This window comes from Gymnogyps californianus, chromosome 15 (assembly GCF_018139145.2).
Source record: "Gymnogyps californianus isolate 813 chromosome 15, ASM1813914v2, whole genome shotgun sequence".
Classification (NCBI taxonomy): domain Eukaryota; kingdom Metazoa; phylum Chordata; class Aves; order Accipitriformes; family Cathartidae; genus Gymnogyps; species Gymnogyps californianus.
The window spans coordinates 9,974,292-9,993,428 of NC_059485.1; the positions used below are offsets into that span (position 1 = coordinate 9,974,292).

Here is a 19,137-nt window from a genome sequence, read left to right on the forward strand (position 1 = left end):
TGTGGTGCTCGGGAGGCTCTTGGCTTTATTACAGGAATGCAAGAGTTGATGCCTAGTTTCCTTTTCAGCATGGTGTGCTGCACTTGCATCCTGCAATTTTTTTGCAGATAAACAAGGCGAGCAGTATCTATTCTGTTTAATACCATGTGTGACCTAGTTTTTGAACAGGGCTAATACTGCGTAATTGGGTTTTAAAGTCCAAAACGATTCACCTGGGAAAGGTGTCATGCTGATGAAATGTTGTCTGGATGGTGGTTTTTAAATCTTCGTGCGTGCGTGTTAAAGCCAAGTTTAAATAAGTGTGTCAGATTTCCTGACTTGTCATGATAGTTGTGAATCCCCTTGAGCATACCTGAGTATGTGATTTGATCTGCTTTTTAGCTTAAGAATGCTTTTTAAGGTTTAATCTAACTTTCTATCAGTCTTAGATCTTTTAGTTCTAGTAGCCTTAAAAAAAGTGCGCTGCTCGGTATTTCTGTGCTGAAAAGCTGGTATACGTAACTGCCTCTCCTCTTCCTTGCAGGCACCATGGTGCGCATGAACGTTCTAGCCGATGCTCTCAAAAGCATCAACAATGCAGAGAAGCGTGGGAAACGCCAAGTTCTCATTAGGCCGTGCTCCAAAGTAATCGTCCGGTTTTTAACTGTGATGATGAAGCACGGTAAGTCTGGAGTGCACAGCGCTGACTTGTTTCTCGTTCATGGTTTCTGTGGATGCTGTTGTGTTAAGGTGCTTTTTGGCTAAATGAAGATGCTTGAACTAGTTTTGTACAACATAACTAACTGAGTTGTATTAATGTAGCTAAGTATTATGTATTTGATTTGTCTGTTTGCTAATCTTTTGTAGGTTACATTGGTGAATTTGAGATAATTGATGATCACAGAGCTGGGAAGATTGTTGTCAATCTCACAGGCAGACTCAACAAGGTAGGATTCGTCTTCCTGAATTCAGTTCTCTAGAAAGGTGTTTAAATGAGACACTTCTTTTATGTTTGTCTGCTCCAGTTCTGAAAGAATTACTTGTAAAGAAGGTAGTATTTATTGAATCCATGTGAATGAAAGTAATACGGATATTATCAGTGTTTATCAGATGCTTATTAATTTTTCTAGATTCATAATGGTATGGTTGACTAACTACATTTCGGTTAAACTCTGAATATTTAAGACATTTTCAGGGAAGTCTGCTTGCAAGTGCTGTATGTTTCTCTCTCTTTAAAGGCTTTCTGGCTACCTAGTGATTTCTCGGTTTCTTTGATGTTTAAGCTCTCTAGAAGATTTGTCTTGAGACATGGGAACTGAATTGCTTTCCAGTTGATGTTTAATACCTGTAAATGTTGAGAAGACAAGCCTTTCTGCTGTTGCTAGATGGGCTTTGCTGCAGTTGAGGGAAAGCTGAATGTTATGTTGATCAGTGCTTTTTAAGTTCCTGGGGCATATGAAGTATTCATGCGTGTTTTGGAAATTTTTGGAATGCTTTTGTCTCAAAACATTGAGCTGTCTAGTTCTGTGATGACTTGCTGTGCATCATTGTTTCTAATTAAGCTAGTCACTTAAGCTTCTTTACTAAAGAAATAAAAAAATTACTTGGTCAAAATATGTTGGGGGCTATCTCCACAATGAACAAATATTGCAGCTGAAAATTGCTTGAGTGTAGTAGGCAGAGAATTCTGACACCACCCAAATTACTAGTGTTATGTGTCTGTAATAAAAATGTTGTATGTCGGGTTTGATTATAGTGTTCCTTGAACTCTTCCGGGATAATTTCGTAACAGACCTTACAGGGTGCAGCTGGATATAACGTTTCTCTCGATAGTTGCAATAAGGGGACAGTTGTTCGGTTCGGAAAAATGTTCATCAGTGCAGGAAGTGTACTTCTGTTCTGCTCTTGGATATTTATTAAGATAAGTCGAGCCAGTGAGGTAACTGGAGGTGGTAGTAATGGTCATGGTCAGTAAGTAATACGATTAACTTGAAAACTTCGATAACTTTTATGCATGTTAATTTCTCCCTGTTTAAAATCTACAGGTATTATTTGCTAACTATTTATGATGATTAGAAGTAGAATATCCCTGAGTAATCACGTGTTTTTTGATTATATAGGATGCTTAATAATCTTTAGTGGTTTATAGTATGCTTTTGTGCTCTCCCAGGTGTAGCCATTAATTTGTTAGTTTAGCTTCAGCAGCAGTGTAAGTCACTATTTAGGCGAGGAGGAGGAGGTAAGGCTGAGGAAATAAAAGCTGAACAGCTGTGAGAGTCTCAACTTACCTGAGAGGAAGCGCTGTTTCATACTATGGGTAATGCAGTGTGCTTCTTGGTATTCTAATCTTTTGCTACCAAAAATATTTTAATTGCCATTGTTAAATTCTTTCATTTAGTGAGCTGGAATGACAAACGTACAAATCCAGTTTATAAAGTTCTTCAGTTTGTAATGGAATTCTGTTTTATAGTGTGGTGTAATCAGTCCCAGATTTGATGTTCAGCTGAAGGATTTGGAAAAGTGGCAGAACAACCTGCTGCCTTCACGTCAGTTTGGGTGAGTATGGAGAAGATTTAAATACGCATTGTATGTAAAAATGTGGGGGTTTTTATTACGCTTTCGTACTGCCTGAGTTATACTCGCCTGACACCTTTCCTCTCTGATCAATCTGGAGGCAGATACCAGTCTAAAAAAATCCATTGTCCATATAAATGGTCTTTTTAACCAGTTTTAAAGGGGCACTGCTAAGCAAGGACATGTTTTTGCTTGGCTTTGGATTTCCTGGTTTCACCATGTCTACAGTTTATCAGGAAAATACGCTTTTTCTCTTACTCGTTTTAATTTTATTAATGGCCATTTATAGATGGGGGAGGAGTCATGTCAGTTACCAGGTCAATGGAAGTAGGTCTCAGTACTTCAATGTAAACTTTCTAATTGTGTATAAATTGATTAGATACTAAGTGATGAGAGACTCGGAGCCTCTCTTAAACAAACCTCCACAACGTAGAAAATGTTACTATTTTGCAGTATGTTTTTCCTTCCCAAAATTCACTGAGTCGAAAGCAATAAATCTCAGTGCACCAGGATGACAGAGCTAGAAGAGTCTTCAGGGGCTCAGCCGGTCTGTCCCCTCAAAGGCAGGATTAACAGTTCCTTGTCATTTCTGTTCTTAAATCTCCAGTGATAAGCCGCTTGCTTTAGCTGTACCTATATAGCTTACTAGTGTGTGTTGTCATATTTTTAAGAGTATTTATAGAGTGGTAGGACAAGAGGTTCTCAGACACGAAGCTGTGTGGATGAAGTATGCTGATAATCCAGATGTTGGCATTAGCAATGACTAAGGCTGCTTCAGTTGTCAGTCCAGATCCGGATACTCATCTGCATCAGTGCACAGTGTTCAAAACACTGAGAGACAAAGCGCTCAGAGTTGAGGAGCTGTCTGGCACCATGGCAACTCTACCTGCTCTGAAGAAAAATGTCTGCTTAAAGGAGAAGCAGACTTTGTCTGGAAACTATAGAGTTGCTACTGCTATAACAGCTGAACTGACTTTACAGTGGGAATGCGCAAGAAAACTTCTTGCTGAGACTTATGCAGAACAGAAGCCCATAAATGTCCTTTTGTGTGCTGCAGAGTTGTACTTGAGAGGAGTTTCTTTTTCATTGTCTGATAACCTGACTGGGTTCCATTAGGTCCATTCTTACAGAAACAGATCTTAGTATTGTAATACAAAAATGAAGTTACTGCTGTCAACTCTGCACAAGCAGAACAAAATGATAAACTGAACATTTGTTCTTTCTTAATAGGTACATTGTACTGACAACCTCAGCTGGCATCATGGACCATGAGGAGGCTAGGCGAAAACACACAGGAGGCAAAATCCTGGGATTCTTTTTCTAAAACTTGTAAAAAAAGAGGATACTAATAAATTGTTCAAATGGACTCTGGTGTTTCCAGTCAGTATTTTAATGACTTCTAACGCTACCTGTGATAGTGCTTGTAACAGACAGCTCTTCAATAGTGCTCAAGTTCCATCTTCACTGCAAATGACATGCAGGTTCCACGCCTCCCTGGTCACAACTTTTATTTCTTGTTAATAATATAACATACTTGCCATAATTACCACTTGAATGACAGTTACAGGTCGCTGTACAGAATAACCTCAGCAGGGGAACTCTAATGTTAAACTACGTACTCAGCTGTCATGCAGCGGGATCGCCTCTTGGGTGTTAGATACATGTGTCTCCATAGTTACCATATATGTGACTCTCTAGTTTCACCTTTTGGCTTAATAGTAGAAGATGCCTTGCCAGAAGGTATTTCCTGTTTATGGTTTAAAAAGTTACAAGATATGGGTTTGTGGAATAATTTAAGATGGTTGAAGTTTCATTTCAGATCACAAACTTGTTCCACATCTTACAGTGTAAGGAGTAACCGAGGTACAGAGGTGAATAATTGTTTCTTCAAATTTCTAGTTTGAAAGTCCTTTGAAACATCAGTTTTGGGTGGTGTAGTTGCAGCTGCTTTGCATGTTACCATGAGGACGTAACTGTTAGGGATTTCTTTAAGTTACTTTTTGGAGTGAGGAAATAAGGGTATCTGAACCTACAGGTGGTGAATGTTTAGTATTGAATGAGTTGTTGGTCTTTGTTCCGGGCATCTGATGCATGACAGCAAAACGTACTTGATGATGCAGAAAAACCAACAGACTTCTTTCCAAGCAGTACACAGAGCAGGTGACTACAGCTGCGGAGCTACTTGCAGATGGTAGAGGACGGGAAGCAAGCTTCTGGGCTGACGGCATTGTCCTTTAACAGCAGGTGGAAATCCCTTGCCTTACTTCGCTTTGTTTGGAGTCTTTATTAGGAAGGAGCCGATTCAAATGTAGCAAGCCTGTTTCAACACGCTTTAAAACAGCTGTTGAATTTGTGGTTTTCCTGATACAAACAGCTGGAAACTGTTCTTTCTTGGTGATACGCCCTGATGCTTGATGTGTACAGTTGCTGAGTTAGAAGCATTGTGCCTTGAAGGTGATACTTCATCACAAAGCTTTTCAGAGAGCCTTGGGATGGAAGTGACTATCTTCGGGCACAAAGTCGTTAAACCCTGTCATTTATAACTATGTAACTTGTTTCAGTTCAGTCTGTTACTTTTTAGGGAGAAAAGGAGAAGGTGATACTTGCTGCTAAGCAAGCAGGTCTTAACTCTTTGTAGACAGGCAGCACAGTCTCGCCTAATGTGGTGGCTCTTCTTTCAGGAGCAAGAAGCCAGCAACAGAGCTGTGAAAGAACACTTACCGTAAGTGTTCTGGCGGTGTACACTAGCATCCCGTAACAGAGACTTGCAGCTTGACTGAGAAGAGCAGAGGAATAATAAAAAAGGCTAGTTTACCTGTTTTGTCTCAGTCACATGCCGGTTAAGGTCACAAACTATTGCTTGTAGATGGCATCAGAACATTCAAATGTGATCAGTATGGTTCTCAGTTTGATTTGAAACAAATTTCCTTAACTGAAGATAAAGATCTGTACACTGAATTACAAAGAGTAGTTACAAAGTCAAAAGAAGTCTGTCTTGACCCCTTTTTATTGTCAAATCAAGCTATTTTGTTAGTTTTTTCTATCCTTAATGGAGATAATTCTGCAGTACTGAGCACTGATACACACGTGAGCTTTTGTATTTCTTGCTCAGAGTAACCCTGAAGATCATATCAAGATTCCACTGTTCCTTTTTATAAAATCTTGATTTTTATCGGTCCAAAATAGAATACATGCTTCTGATACCTGATGGAAGAAGGTCACTGACACTTTAAGGCTTCCTTTAGGTGAATGTTCTATGGCTTCAAGTTCCCTGCTAGTTTGACGATGTTTTAAACCAATTTTATACAGGACACACGTATCAGTTTTTCTAAACCAGTTTACCTGTGTATATCCTTTACTACCACAGAGACTTCTGAAGTAAGAGAATTTCTGATATTCTCAGTTGATGGATCGGTTGGGAGTAGACACTTAATTTATTTCACAAGCCAGCCCCATGACTTTTTGTAGAATTATTAAGTGAAAATTAGAGCTCCAGTGTAAAAATAATGTCTTAGAGGGAAGCGTGCAGCAGCAGATGCACCTTTTCCACAGTATGTCTAACAAAGGTAACTACACACTGGCTTACCACATGTAGAAGCTGATGCAGCTGACAAGATGATGTCTGAGCTTGCACCTCACTGAGGAGAGCTTTATTCCTGGGCAATTGCTGCTGGCTGAGATCCAAGGAACTTCTGAAGTAGGACTCAGGAGTTGACATGCAGGATTATGACATGCCCTGCAACACAACTACTTTAAATGGGTTTGCAGAAATTCTTTTTCTCAGACATGTTTAAAATGTGAAAGTGATATTTTTTTTTAAGCCTCAGTGATGTTGTCTGAGCTGAGGGCATATGCCTTGGGAAAGCAGTTTGTAGGTAAGAGTTAACTATCACTTTGGGTAATAAAAGGATTAATAGGGAGAGATGAGAGGGAAAATGGCACAAAGCTGAAAGTACAGTACGGGTCGCAACTGGCAATCAAGGCAAAATGTTAGTTTAGAGAAGGTGTTGGTACCTGTGGAGCAGAGGGGGACGTTAATGACGGAGGAGTCCCTTGTGGGACAGAGGCAGTTGACCTTCATGTGGGGAAAACTGGGAGGGTGGGTGACACCTGAGGAAAGCGTCTGTGCTGCAAACCCCTGAGTTACCAAGGTTTACCTCTGGTGCTGTCCTGGATACCCTGCAGTCCAACACTGAAGGAGTCTGGAAGTGATTGCGTCGCCTCCATACCCTTCTAGATGTAGAGAGAAGCCTTGGCCTTTTGGCTGGTGGTCTGCTTCTACTTGCTAAGCCAAATCTGAACACCTAGGTCTGTGTGAGTGTGGCCGCTTGCCCGGCTGTTGTGCTGTGGAGCGGCTAGTCATATTATGGTATGGATAGCGTATGGTGATGCTGCACTGCCTATAGTCCTTTCTTAGCTGCTCAGCTGATCACAAGAAGGTAAGCGTCAGTAGTCCCAGTCACAGGTGGTAAAATGGGGTCAGAACTTAATTCGAGTTGTGAAAATCACGTACTAAGTCAGAAGTAGGTGGGAGAGGGTTGGTGACCCATCTGCAGGGTACAGCACGGTCTCACTTCCGCTGTCAGATACACGGTCGGTATTTCTGGATGCTGATTGCCATTGCTCCTTATGCCGTTGTTTAAGAACAGGATAAAACGTGTTCAAACTGCCTGCCATGCCTTAAGAGAAATACCTATTTATTGTTGAAGTGGGAAGTTGTCAACAGATGGCAGCATCCGACTTTGAATCGCTGGAGGCTGAGGGCGGTCTGTGTGAGAGGAGTCCCAAGAGGGCTTTGGCGTTGCTGCTGGTCTCCCTGCTCCTCCTGCAGAGCTAAATATCCTGACTTCTCCTGTACTCTGGCCCACAAAGATAATTTTTTCTGTCTTTGATGCAATAGAGCCTGATTTAAGGTAATATGGGAGGTGAGAATAAGTATGCATCTTCAAAATATGGCAACAGGGTAAAAAGCCTGGTGTGTGACAGCAGCTTCACTGGAAATGCACTTTCTCCTCCTTTTTCTTTTGTTTGTTTTCTGCCACAGGTAATTCAATCAGCTCCGTTCCCCTGAACGGAGCGTGTGTTTTGTCTCTCAAACTCATGTGCCAATTACTTGCACCAGAAATGCAAGCAGTAATTAAACCTTGATCTCCCATGTCTGAAGAGTTCTCTTAGTAACTCTTTCACGCCTACTGGGGTCTAGGTGAAAGCAACGTCAGACAAAGATGTGTGTGGCAGTGCAGCAGAAAGCAGGGAACAAAAATGGGTTGAAGTGGTGAGCGAGGCTTTAGAACTTGCCCCAGTGGATTTGGCACTGAGTAGTTATTTCACAGCAGTGAAAGAATGAGAAGTCGCTCGTGGCTGGCGTGGGGGCCCTGACTGCAGGGTGCAGGAACGGGGGGCATGGTGATGAGCACGCCAGGATGTGCAGATGAGGCTGATGGTAGAGGATAGGAGACATCCTTTATGTTTAAAGGATCTGGGACTGCCAAAGCTATTATTTTAGGGTGTTAAATTAAAATTACATGCTCTCAAATGACTAGATTTTTTGTGTTCTGTCTAATGCTATTTAGCTAATTTTGATTTAAGACAAGACTATCTATTGTTCAGTGTCTTATTGCCAGTTAATGCAAATATCAGGCTCTCGGTAAGTATCTGGATGGATTTAACCACAGTTTAGTCCAGAGGACTATTCTAGTAGAGCCAAGGAGTTTCAGAAGCCGGTGGCCTCTCTTCTCACTCATGCCTCTGATGCTTTCTCTGTTCAAGTGCTGCCATTTTACTTATGCAGTTCTATTTTAAAAGAGAATTATCTATTTTTCTGTTAATTCTCCTGCTGTTCACCATCTCCTTGCTCTGGCACATTGTATTTTGACTACCAGCTCATGACCTGGATTAATTTGGTTTTGTTGACAAGTATTTTTACAAAGAGAGAAGTGCTGATATAGCAAGTGACAAGAATAATTGTGTAAACTTTATTGCTTGATACGCAGAGGTGCATCTTCTGCTGGCGAAAAAAAATAAATTCCATTGACCTTCTCCTGCTCTTCTCAGACAAAGCAAAGGCATGTCTGAGAGGCATGTCTGAAGGCATAAAACTTTCCACTTAGTTTTAAGTTGATCTGGTCTGGGTTATTATGTGAGATATGTAAGAGTAATCTCATAAAAACACTAGAAACAGAGGAGAACATGTACAAAGAAATGTTGTGGTTCTGGTGAAGGTAGTAAGAATTTTGACCTTTGCTAGGACCACTCTTAATGTAATCACATAGTCCTGGTATCCAGCATTATCTAGTGGTTACTCATGGTTTCGAAAGCTGTCCTGGCATTTTTGATCCGACTGCACTGGGTTTAGCAGCTACCAAGTGATTCCTACTCAGTGTGTGGCTGCCAGCTTGAACCTCTATATATTTATATAGGGAGCACAAATTAAAATCTGTACTCTTGGGGTGCTGTGATGCACAGGGCAAGTGCATCGCATTGCGGGGGGAGCGTGGGCACAGCCAAGCAGAGGTGGCAGCTGCCGGGAATTTCGCCATCCCCAAAAGGGCTACAAGTCCACCAGGACAGGCTGTACCGACTGGATCTTTTCTCACGCAGTACCCAGAATGACAGGATGGGCAGATATTTGATTAACAACTAAATTACAGCCTGGCAAAATGTGATACTTGGGATATGACAGTATTTTAGTCATGCTCGGTCTGTGTAACACAGGTTTCCGCTGGGTGCTGATGCTTCAGCATGCTGACTCTCCTTGGTGTGCCAGTTTTCCTTAAGCAGAGCAATGGATGTCCCTAGTCACCTGATGTGTGTTCCAGCTGGAGTTTCACTGGCTGAAGGTGGGGGAGGGAAAACTGCAGGCCAAAAAATATATGCAAAGTAAAACTGGGGAAAATAATACTGGTGTCACTAAGACAATTGTTCCACTTTCTAAAATCTGAGTTGGGAAGTAAGTCCAAAAGAGACACTCGGTTATCTTCCCTGACCTTGGTATAACAAAGGCCCCAGACCTCAGGCCTGTTGAATTTCACCCCGTTTAGTTCTTTCCGAGTGCGAGGGAGCAAACAAGAACAGGAGGGTATCCTAGTGGTGAAGCTGCCTTTACACGCGGAGCAAAGCTATGATGATTACACCCAGCAAGCATCAAGCCAGTTAAAACCCCTTTTGCAAAATTTCTGATGTGCTGGTGACAAGCCTCAGGCTAACAAGGTAATCAAATTCACATCTCCTTTTTTCAATAGACTAAATGTTGTTGACTGCTACAACTGTGTTACATGTCCTACAACCCTGTTCCCCCTCCTTTGTACGCCAGTTGGGACAGCTGTTTAAGCAAAACCTCTGGGGATGTGTATTTTGTTCTTGGGTTGGCATCAGGGCAATAGTCATTGCACAGTTGTAGTTGATCAAATTTTAGTGCCATGCAACAGCATAATGCAGCAGGACCCTTGAGGTCAGCCAGCTGAAAACACCCAGCAACCACCACTTACACTTTTTATAGTGACATAAAACATTGTTAAAGTGGATGCCAAATGGTCTATAAAAGCAAATGGATCAGGTGCATATTTTAATGAAACGGGTAGCTCGTTCTCCCTGTTCTGGGCTGTAATTCTGATCCTCGGGACACCCCATCTCATCAGTCTTGTGACTGAGTTGAGAACAGTGATGCTGTTGGTGCAATTGTGCTGGTGGGATGGACGTGGGCCTTTGCTTTGGGATTCAAAGGGCAGGATTCAAGTTCCAAGTCTACCTTAGTTACATTTTATGGAGGGTTTTATCTGCTAGTGCTGCACTTAATCATTGCGTATGAATTCCTGTAGTATTGTCTGCTTTTGGACAGGGTGCCCTAGCAGGGTATGTGACCCACCCCAAACTTTCTGTCTGCCAAGGAGGTGCTTTTCTTCACCGTTTGGGAGTAGTGTTGTGTGAGGGCAGGCCATGGAAATGGAGAGCGTTCCTGCTACTCTATAATCCATTGCTATTCCCTCTTGGGTCTTCCATCATTTATAACGAGGAGTTGATTTGTTTCATATTTCATTCATTTTATTTATTGTGCCCACCCTGTAAACACATCATGCTACTCATTCTACAGAAAACTGTTTTTCCAGAAGCTTGCAATCCCCTGCCTGTGATCTCTAGATGTCTCTCTTGCCCTAATATAAGAAAATAAGAAAAAGGCAGGAGTAGCAAAACACTTGGTATGTGATCTTGGATAGAAATGTGTATGTGCAACACCCCTCTGTCTTCACCTCCCCAGCTAGATTAGAGTGGGATTTGCCCCTTCTATTGTGGGGAAGAAACGTGGCATAACCATTCTTGTTGTATTCCACTGATGCAAGTAAATTGTGCTTTCAGCTGGACCAGGCTGTAAGCAGGAAGGAGCAAGGATTATATCTGGGAGCAGGAGGAGAAAAGCGGGTGACGAGTGAGGTTAAAAGAAAAGCTGCTGCTGAAACCCACCTCTGGGGTACTTTCCCAGTCTCATTAGCGCTACGGATGGAGCCTAATTGGTGTTTGGTCTGTTGTTTTGTGCAGTATAAGTTTGTTTTAAAAAGCAAAGTCCAGGAGCATCAATGAGAACTTTAGGATTTTAGTATCTTTACAAATCAGGCCTTTAACCATAAGAATGAAAAAAGCTATGGGGAAAATGAAAGGATTTTTTTTTTTTCATTTTCTCCCTACACCTCTGCAATTCACATGGATGCTTGTGTCCTTGCTTGCAATAACACGCCCAGCTGTATTCTTGCATAACAGGATCCTCGACATATAATCCACCAGTCTGCGTGGGCTGGTAATTAGCGCTGGCCCTCGTTCAGTCCTTGGGATTCATTCCTTAGGGCAGCAACATTAGCCCCTCAGTTAAGCATCTGCACTCCTCAGATTTGAAACCATTTTTGCCTCACTTGTGCAGGCTGTGGGTCCCGGAGCCGACTGCAGACGTCGCTTGTGTTTGTGTGGAGACTTGTGTTTGCTCTGGTGTGGATGGGCAGGTGGATCTGTCCCTCTTGGGCAGAAGTCAAAGCCTTGTTTGTTTTCCATGACTGGTGGAGGATTTCTGGCTCAGTTCTATTTTTGGTTTAAGGTGAAAAATAATTATAGTTCAGCCCAGGTAGTGGGAGTTTCTGAGTTCGGTGTGATGCCTTGCTTACTGTTGTGAAGCATCGTCAGGCAAAAGACGAGATGTGCATGGTAGGACCACTAAATTCATCTGCTACCTGCCAGGCAGACATTTGCTCTGGGAGGGAAGCAAAAATCAGGAGACTATTTTTAGCTCTGAAATACTTTTCTTGAATGACATTCAGTCCTTGCCAGCCTTTGATGAGCAGAGAAATAATCCCTCAAGGGAACAACCGAAGGTGCCTGGATCTGTGCTCAGCTGCCGGCAGCTCCCGGCGTGGCCGTGGGAGCGCTGGGGCAGCTCCGGGAGCAGCAGGCATCGCCTAACGGCAGGCACCGGGCGAGAGCGAAATGCATGCGGGGTGGCAGGGAGCTGGAGCTGGCAGTACAGGAATGTATCAGAGCTTGAGTAAAAATGACTCTTGAGCCCATTTTCCTGATAGAGACCCAGTCATACGGTGCAGGGCACAGCGCTGAGAACCACAAGCCCATTGCACGTCAGGAGTCAGCCCTGTTCCCATGCCCAGGTGGGAGAACCCATCTTGCAAATCGGCAAAATACGAACCCAGTGCTGGTAGGTGGCGGCTCCAGAAATAGAAAGAGGCAGTGATAGCAGATAACTCCCCGATAGCTGAAATAAAAAGAATTAAACTGTACAAAAGTGTGCTTTAATTGCTAACTCTCTCCTGTCTGCTTAAATCACTAGAAATAAAGGTCTCCTCTTTAGTGATGAGCAGTTCCAGGCAGAACAGACGTGATGGGGGAAACATGTTTGGAATAAATACTGATGTGAATGACACTTATTAGCTACAGTGTGGCATATTTATTTCTCTGTAGTTAGCATAATAGCACAGCTTGAAATGAGAAGGGTTCCTTACTCGTGTCTGTGTGTGCATGTGTAAAAATAACAATGGATTGTTATGGGCAGAATGCAGATGATTTTCCTGTCTCTGCAATTAGCACCGACGTTTGGATGCCATCATTTGTTGTGGGAGATGAGCGAGTGGCCTAAGCATGGCTGTGCTTTGAGAAAACCTTCCCTTCCTTGTGTCAAACAGGAGACAAGTGAGACAACAGCACAAGAGGCCGGCTCTTCTCTCCCGTCTCCATGCCCAACAGTTGCCAGCCCGTGGTGGCTCGGCTCTGCTCTGCTTTCGGGTGCTGCAGAGCTCCTACGAGGGCGAGACACCCCTCACCAGCCTCCCTGGGACTCCTAGCAGCCTGGCCACAGCCAAGGGCCTTAACTTGAGCTGTGGCTGGAGTGGGAGGGGAGTGGAAACATCCCAATTATCTCACAGGAATTTAATCGCAGACGTGTGGGTGGCCGGGTGAAAGCTTTATTGTTTTCTGAGGAGTTGGGTGCTCCAAGTGGAGATTGGCGATGGAGATAAGGTTGGTTGCTTGAATGTGCAGGTTACCCGCCTTTCTGCTGATGGGAACCTGCTCATCTCATTCTTGTCTTGCTTTTCTGTGCTTGTGTGCCGGGTGCTTTCAGGTGCCCCCATACCTGGCGCTCTTAGCTGGGAGTGGTGTTGGAGGCTCTGCAGGGAGGTTCTTGTTGCTCGCTTGCCCAGAGCCTGCTCGGTCATGCTGGCTGTGTCAGGGTCTGGCAGCCCCGCTGCTGCCCTGCCCCTTCTCATTTCATGGGGTTTGGGGTTTCTCGCCCTTAGAGAGCAAAAGCCTGCAGTAATTTTAGAAGCATTGACCAGTTCAATGAGGGCTTCGCACTATGGTTGCCATTTCTTCCCCAAGTTTCTGGACCGAGGAAGGGGGGGAAAGCTTTGCTGAGGGTCCGTGTGTTGGGCAGGCGCTGGCTGCCAGCCAGCGCGGGGCAAAGGGCCCCCTTGCAACAGCTTCCGGATAAATCTCTTAGCACTCAAGTGGTTCAGCGGGCATCATCTTTGAGTTGTTGCTGTTGCAACAGCAGTGAGATTTCTCATCTCTTCTGCATACATTTTAATGTAAGAATGTGTGGAAATGGACAATCTCGGACCTTTACTGTCCTGTTTAAACTTTGAGTGAAACTGGCTGCTGGATTGCAGAGCTGCTTGGGGAAGGGAAGGGAAGGGAAGACGGCGGGTGGACAGACAAAGGGACTGTCTGAGCTCTGTTTCCTTAAGAAAAATCATAAGGCATTTCAAATGAGGAGCCAAGAGCTTCTCAGGTCAGCTGTGAATGCTGAGTACTGTCTCAGGAGCCGTCTTGGAAGCCTTTTTGTTGAGGGGAATAATTATACTGTGGCAAAAGTATTTACTTGCCAGGTATTTGCCTGCCTTATTTGTACTATATTCTTCCATTGCTGAAATGTAAGATGAGAAACCTTAAGACATATGCCTGGGAGTAACAAACTTTCCATTCTTTCGAAGTTTGCTTGATTGAGTGCTTGGTTTAGAAATACCATAAAAGTGCCAGGCCATAGCTTGAAATATCTCATTACCAGGTGTCGAGCTGCTTATAACTTTCACTCAGGGATTGCTGAGGGGTTTTTTTCCTGTTGGTTTTCTAATGAAAATGCCAAAGGGGGAAAAACTATTACAAAAAATAAAAAATGCTGCTTTGATTGAAAAAAAAAATGCTGAGCCAGCAGTGGCTTTCAGTAGTGCTTGCTCTATTGTATTGCCCTGACTATATATTATTTCACAAGCCTATGGGACGTTGTATGGTGTGAGGGTCTTGTACAGGCATGGACCTGCTGGTTTTCAGCATGCTGGGAGGTATTGCAGAGCTGAGAGATGAGCGGGTAGTTTATGTCAACAGAGGGACCTGACAAGTAGGCAGGAAGGAAAAAACTCAGATGCTGAGGTTACAGCACTGACTTGGCTGAAGTCAGACAAGTGTCCCCTGTAGGGCATGGGCAGCATGGCCAGCTGAGGGGACAAGGACCTTGTTGGACCTTTTGTGGCTGCTGGTGACCTGTGACAATGTGGGGACACTGTTTTAACACTCTTGCCTTCTCTTACAGGGTTGTCTGCTCTGGGTGCTAGCACAATAAGTGCTGTGAGAGCGCTTATGGCATTGCCAGGCCCTGTATAATACATGCATAGGACCGGCAAGGCTGCTGTGGACCTGTGAAAGGTGGCTGAAGAAGCAGCTGAGAACTGGTGGCCTGAAGCACGAGCAGGCAGCAACGGCACTGGGGAAGGCTAACGCAGAGTGCTGCTGGAGAGACTGGGGAGGGCATACCTCCTCTGCATGAAAGGAGGAGGAAGGCACTCCTCTGGAGACCTTGGTCATGGTTGGAGACTCATGTGGCATCTTCAGAAGCCTCCTGTCATGGAAAAGATGATGGTCTAGAAGGACAGTCTTGGCCAGGTCTAGCTCTTACCAGCTTTGGGTGGCATCAGGATCTGCCTTTAGTCCTGGACTTCAGCAGTGCTTCCCTGCTGCCTGGGCATCTCCCAGTGCCAGCAGCAGAAGTGATGGTTTGAGGATCTCCATGTCACGCTGGAGAACGTGCTGTCAAGGATGGAGGTGTCACAGCTTGTGTACCAGCACCCAAATGTGCTGGCTGCTGGGAAGCTTGCGATCCTGTTGCTGTCTCTCAGCAAGCCATGCCCTGGCACAGGAAGATCCCTGCTGCCTGGGACATGCAGACAGAGATGCTCGAAGACACTGCGGTACCACTGAGGGAGGTCACGGTGCCCCAGAGCAGCCTGCGTTTGTGGGAGGTTTCTGTGGTCCTCTCCAAGGTTCAACTGATTGCTTCTTCGGGCCTGCCAGAGGCTGCAGTCCCCTCCTTACAGCAATGCTGGCACTTTCCGCAGCAGGGAAAGGGAAACTTGGAGACGTGGCAACCAATTTGCAAATAATAAAACACTTAAAGCTACACGAAAAGCATCTTGCATGGAAAATCATACAGGGCAGGAAAAACAGCACTTACCATCAACATAATGCAGCTGAAATCTCTTTCTTAGAGATAATCATCTCTGACTCCAGCAGTAAAAATAAAGGACAAAAGCTGGAAGAAGCCAGAAAGCATAGTCATGGGAGTGAATCTTGGTGAAAAGAAAATTAAAAACACAATGAAAGGCATAGAATTGCCTTAAGTAAAAACAGAGCCGTCTGCCTAGAACAACAACTAAGATTATATGGGAAGCACATGGGAGTGTGGGGAACTGGGCTGAGCGTGGGGCTGGTGCTGTGCCAGCGTTCAGCCATGAAGGAAGGGGAGGAAAGAGGCCCTGCCTAGACCTGAGAAAGATCCAAATTTCAGGTGTCCCTTGCAGTCTAGGAGACATTCAGGTCCTTGCTTTTAGCACCCAGTTTGAAGGGTAAAGTAATTTATGGTCTGTCTGAAGGATAATGGCTGATAGCAGCCAGTGCCCGCTCCTGCCTGGTGAAGCTCATCCCCGAACTGCTGACCTTTAATGGACAGTATATGCTGAACTGGCCTTCCTCAGCGAATCTCGCTGAAGCTCACATTTAAAGGTCTGTGCAAGTCAGTGCTCATCCAAAGCTCAAACAATTGAAGGGAAGATTTCCACTGGCACAGATCCAAACCCCACCAGGCTGTGATGGCTCAGAGAGGCAGTGCTGCCAGCTGAACTGAGTTGGGAGCAGCCCATGGAGTTCGTTATTGTCCCTGCTATGTGGGAGCATGGTCTCATGCAAATCAGAGCCACAAAACTGGGCTCTAAATGTTGTTTCCCAGTTCAGGTTTTAAATAGTCATTTGGAGACCTTCATTTAAAAATAGGTATAACTTTTTAAGTGCTACAGGAGATCCTCAGCCTTTTATCAAAGGATGCCAATATATGGTGTGAATACCTGTGTCTTGTGACTATTTCAGGCTGACCTTGATGGATTTGTTATGCTAAGTGTCATAAAAATCGAACTGCTCAATGAACTATCTGCTGTTTCCCACAACACCAAGACAGCACCTGGGGCCCTTTTGCTCCCTGTAGACAATGGCGCACAGAGGCTTATGCAACTCTCCTGCTCTGCTGGTGGCTGCTCTCTTCCAGAGCTGGCATGGTATTTTTAGATGCAAAGGAGAAGTATCTCCTAACTATATGCTAATCACATTTTTAAAGCTTCAGCTGATATTAAAATGATTCAACCATTGCCTGAATTCACATACTTTTGTTTGTTGCCTTTTGTATGCTGTGTGTAGCTTTTCATATGACTGTGCCTATTTTCTACCAAAATCATGGTTTGGGAGCTGCTGTACAACAAAGGATGTTTTTATCCTTTTTGAAGATCTTTTGAGTTATCCTTGGCCCCAGCTATCTGAAATACAGACTCATGCACATATATTCTCTCTGCAGGCAAAGAACAGAGGCAGGAATAGACTTTACAGCTGTGGTTCTCAAATTTTATTAGTCAAAGGGCTGCCTGACCTTCAGGGGAAAAAAAAAAATCTGGGAACCATCATATCTGATGCTGCCACCCTGGTGTTCATTTATGGCCAAATAACTTCTTTATAGGATTTTTTTTTTATTAGTTTTGCTTGCCCTTTTGTTTATTCGCTTCCCTGGATGGGAATGTGCTCAGTAAATGTCTTTGTGTCTCTTCATGGGTCACTGTCTGGTGTCTCACACAGCACCCCCGGGCCTGCGCCGAGTGCGGGTCTGCAGCCCTTGTGGCCTCTGCCCCGTCGGTCTTATGTGGTGTCTGCAAAGCTGAGGAAAACAGTCACTTTTCTGCAGATGGTGTGGTGAAATTAGTCCTTTTCTTAGTAAAAAGATGCCGCATACTCAGCCCAGCCCATTGTCTGATACTGAAGAAGCGTTCTCAAATTCAGTCCATCACAGAATAAACTTACCATGTACTTATACGAACAAGGAACACAAGAAGTGATTGCCATAGCTTTTCCTGGTTTATTGGGCGCTGGTGAGGACCCTGGCTTGGAGCAGGGTCCTTGCTGGTGGAGTTCATTGGGAATGAAGGGGAGGAGATGGGAAGACCCAGCTGGGCTTCGCCAGTGTTTCTAGACCCAGGGTGCTGCTCATGCAGCCGACGAGGGCTGTCAGCTGGGGCAGGCCGGGGTCATCTCTCTGCAGACGTAGGTGGGGTTTTGGAGATCCCCATGTAGGAACTGGTGCTTCCAAAGCCAGGCTTTTCAGTGGCAAAGCAACACTCGAGTTTGCTGTTCCCAAAGGCAAGGGCTGCTGCCCTCCCAGGCCATCTTAGCCTGGTGCAGAGGAACCAGGCTGAGGGGCGCTGGGCCGCCCTCCCGGGCATTTTGGGATCTGTCCCCTTGCCAAGCTGCTCTCCCAGTGCCCTGTTCTAGCCTGTGGTCTCAGAGATCGGCCAGGCGTGTGTGTGCTTCCCCAAGTGGCGCTTGGATGTGGACGGAGGTTCTGCCTGTCCCTCGGTCCCCCTTCAAAAGCAGTCGGCTGTGGTTTTCTGCGACGTGATGCATGTGGAAGGGAATGGCTTCCTGTGGTACGTGCGGCACAAGTGCCAGCAAGCGTCATGTTGATGCCCTATGCTCTTGTTGCCCCATTTCCGAAAGTGCCCCACTGTCCCATTTCTCCCTCTTTCAGCTTGGCGATCACCATCAGGACTCCAAGTTTCAGGATCTTGTGTCTCCTGAAAGAGGTTGGGCTGCTGGCACAGCTCGGCTCCTAGCCCACCGAGCCCTTTAAAAGCCACATGGCTGCCACCTGTGCCAGCTCCTGGTGTGTAGGGCCACTTCCAGAGATAGGGCTGCTCCGGGGAGGGAAGCACTGCAGGGGGATGCTGCTGGGGATCCCCCCTTTTCACAAGGGCCTGGCCAGGCAGGGCTGCCGGCAGCCATGGCCCCGCTTCCCCGCAGGCTGAGGCCACCCCGCATGGCCGCTGGCCCTGCCCCAGCTGGTGCAGGCCCGCAGCTGCGCCTGGTTTGGCTCAGCCCCTCCTGAGGGGCCGGGAAAACTGACATGGGGGGTGGCTGCTGGGGTTTTCAGCTGTCCTGAGCTCCTGTTGCTTTTCAGGCACTGAGTCTCCTCTTGCTTTTCAGCTGCCCTCTCCAGACCAGTGGCCTCTTGGTCCCTTGTGTGTCCCTTCTGCCCAGCCGTGAGGGCTGGTCTGGCCTGAAACCGCCGGCCCCGAGTGGGAGTAGCAATGCTAGCGTCCCTGGAGGGCAGCGAACGGCTCTGGTCTGGGCTCCAGCAAGGTCCCTGCATCGAGGTGAGGCACAGATGACATTTTGAAGGAAACTAATCTTGTGTAATACAAGCACCAGGGGGAGTGACTTGCGCTGGTGGAGGATTTGTTCTGTGCCCCCTCTCTTCCCTGTGCTGCTTTTCTTCCCCTCCTCCTCCTCTTTAATCCCCATCTTTCTTGCATTTTATCCTGATCTTCAAGGACCAATGCAAAACACTTCTACAGCTCAGGAAGCTGCCCAGATTTGCATTTAACATATTTAAATATTTAACATATTTAGGGCTGAATTAAAGCAAAGGGAGACAAAACTGGGAACAGACGGAAGAATAAGTGCATGTACGAAGGAATAAAGGCAATGCTTGCAGACACACAGGGAAAATAA

The 19,137-nt window shown here is 45.3% G+C and overlaps 1 protein-coding gene across 1 annotated transcript; it reads left to right on the forward strand.

The window, feature by feature from the left end:
* The first annotated feature begins 522 nt into the window (after nucleotides 1–522).
* RPS15A (ribosomal protein S15a) lies at nucleotides 523–3,919 on the forward strand. Its single transcript, XM_050905835.1, has 4 exons — nucleotides 523–661; nucleotides 847–926; nucleotides 2,450–2,535; nucleotides 3,784–3,919. Exons 1-4 carry the CDS (start codon nucleotides 529–531, stop codon nucleotides 3,875–3,877), a joined length of 393 nt encoding a protein of 130 aa, XP_050761792.1. The 5' UTR covers nucleotides 523–528; the 3' UTR covers nucleotides 3,878–3,919.
* Nucleotides 3,920–19,137: the final 15,218 nt, after the last annotated feature.

What these genes read in the sequence shown, in the direction of transcription:
- RPS15A (XM_050905835.1), top strand. Translation starts at nt 529, where the DNA reads ATGGTGCGCATGAACGTTCTAGCCGATGCTCTCAAAAGCATCAACAAT. An exon ending in TCACAGGCAGACTCAACAAG is followed by an intron (nt 927 to 2,449) that starts GTAGGATTCGTC and finishes TCTGTTTTATAG; the next exon opens with TGTGGTGTAATCAGTCCCAG. An exon ending in CTGCCTTCACGTCAGTTTGG is followed by an intron (nt 2,536 to 3,783) that starts GTGAGTATGGAG and finishes CTTTCTTAATAG; the next exon opens with GTACATTGTACTGACAACCT.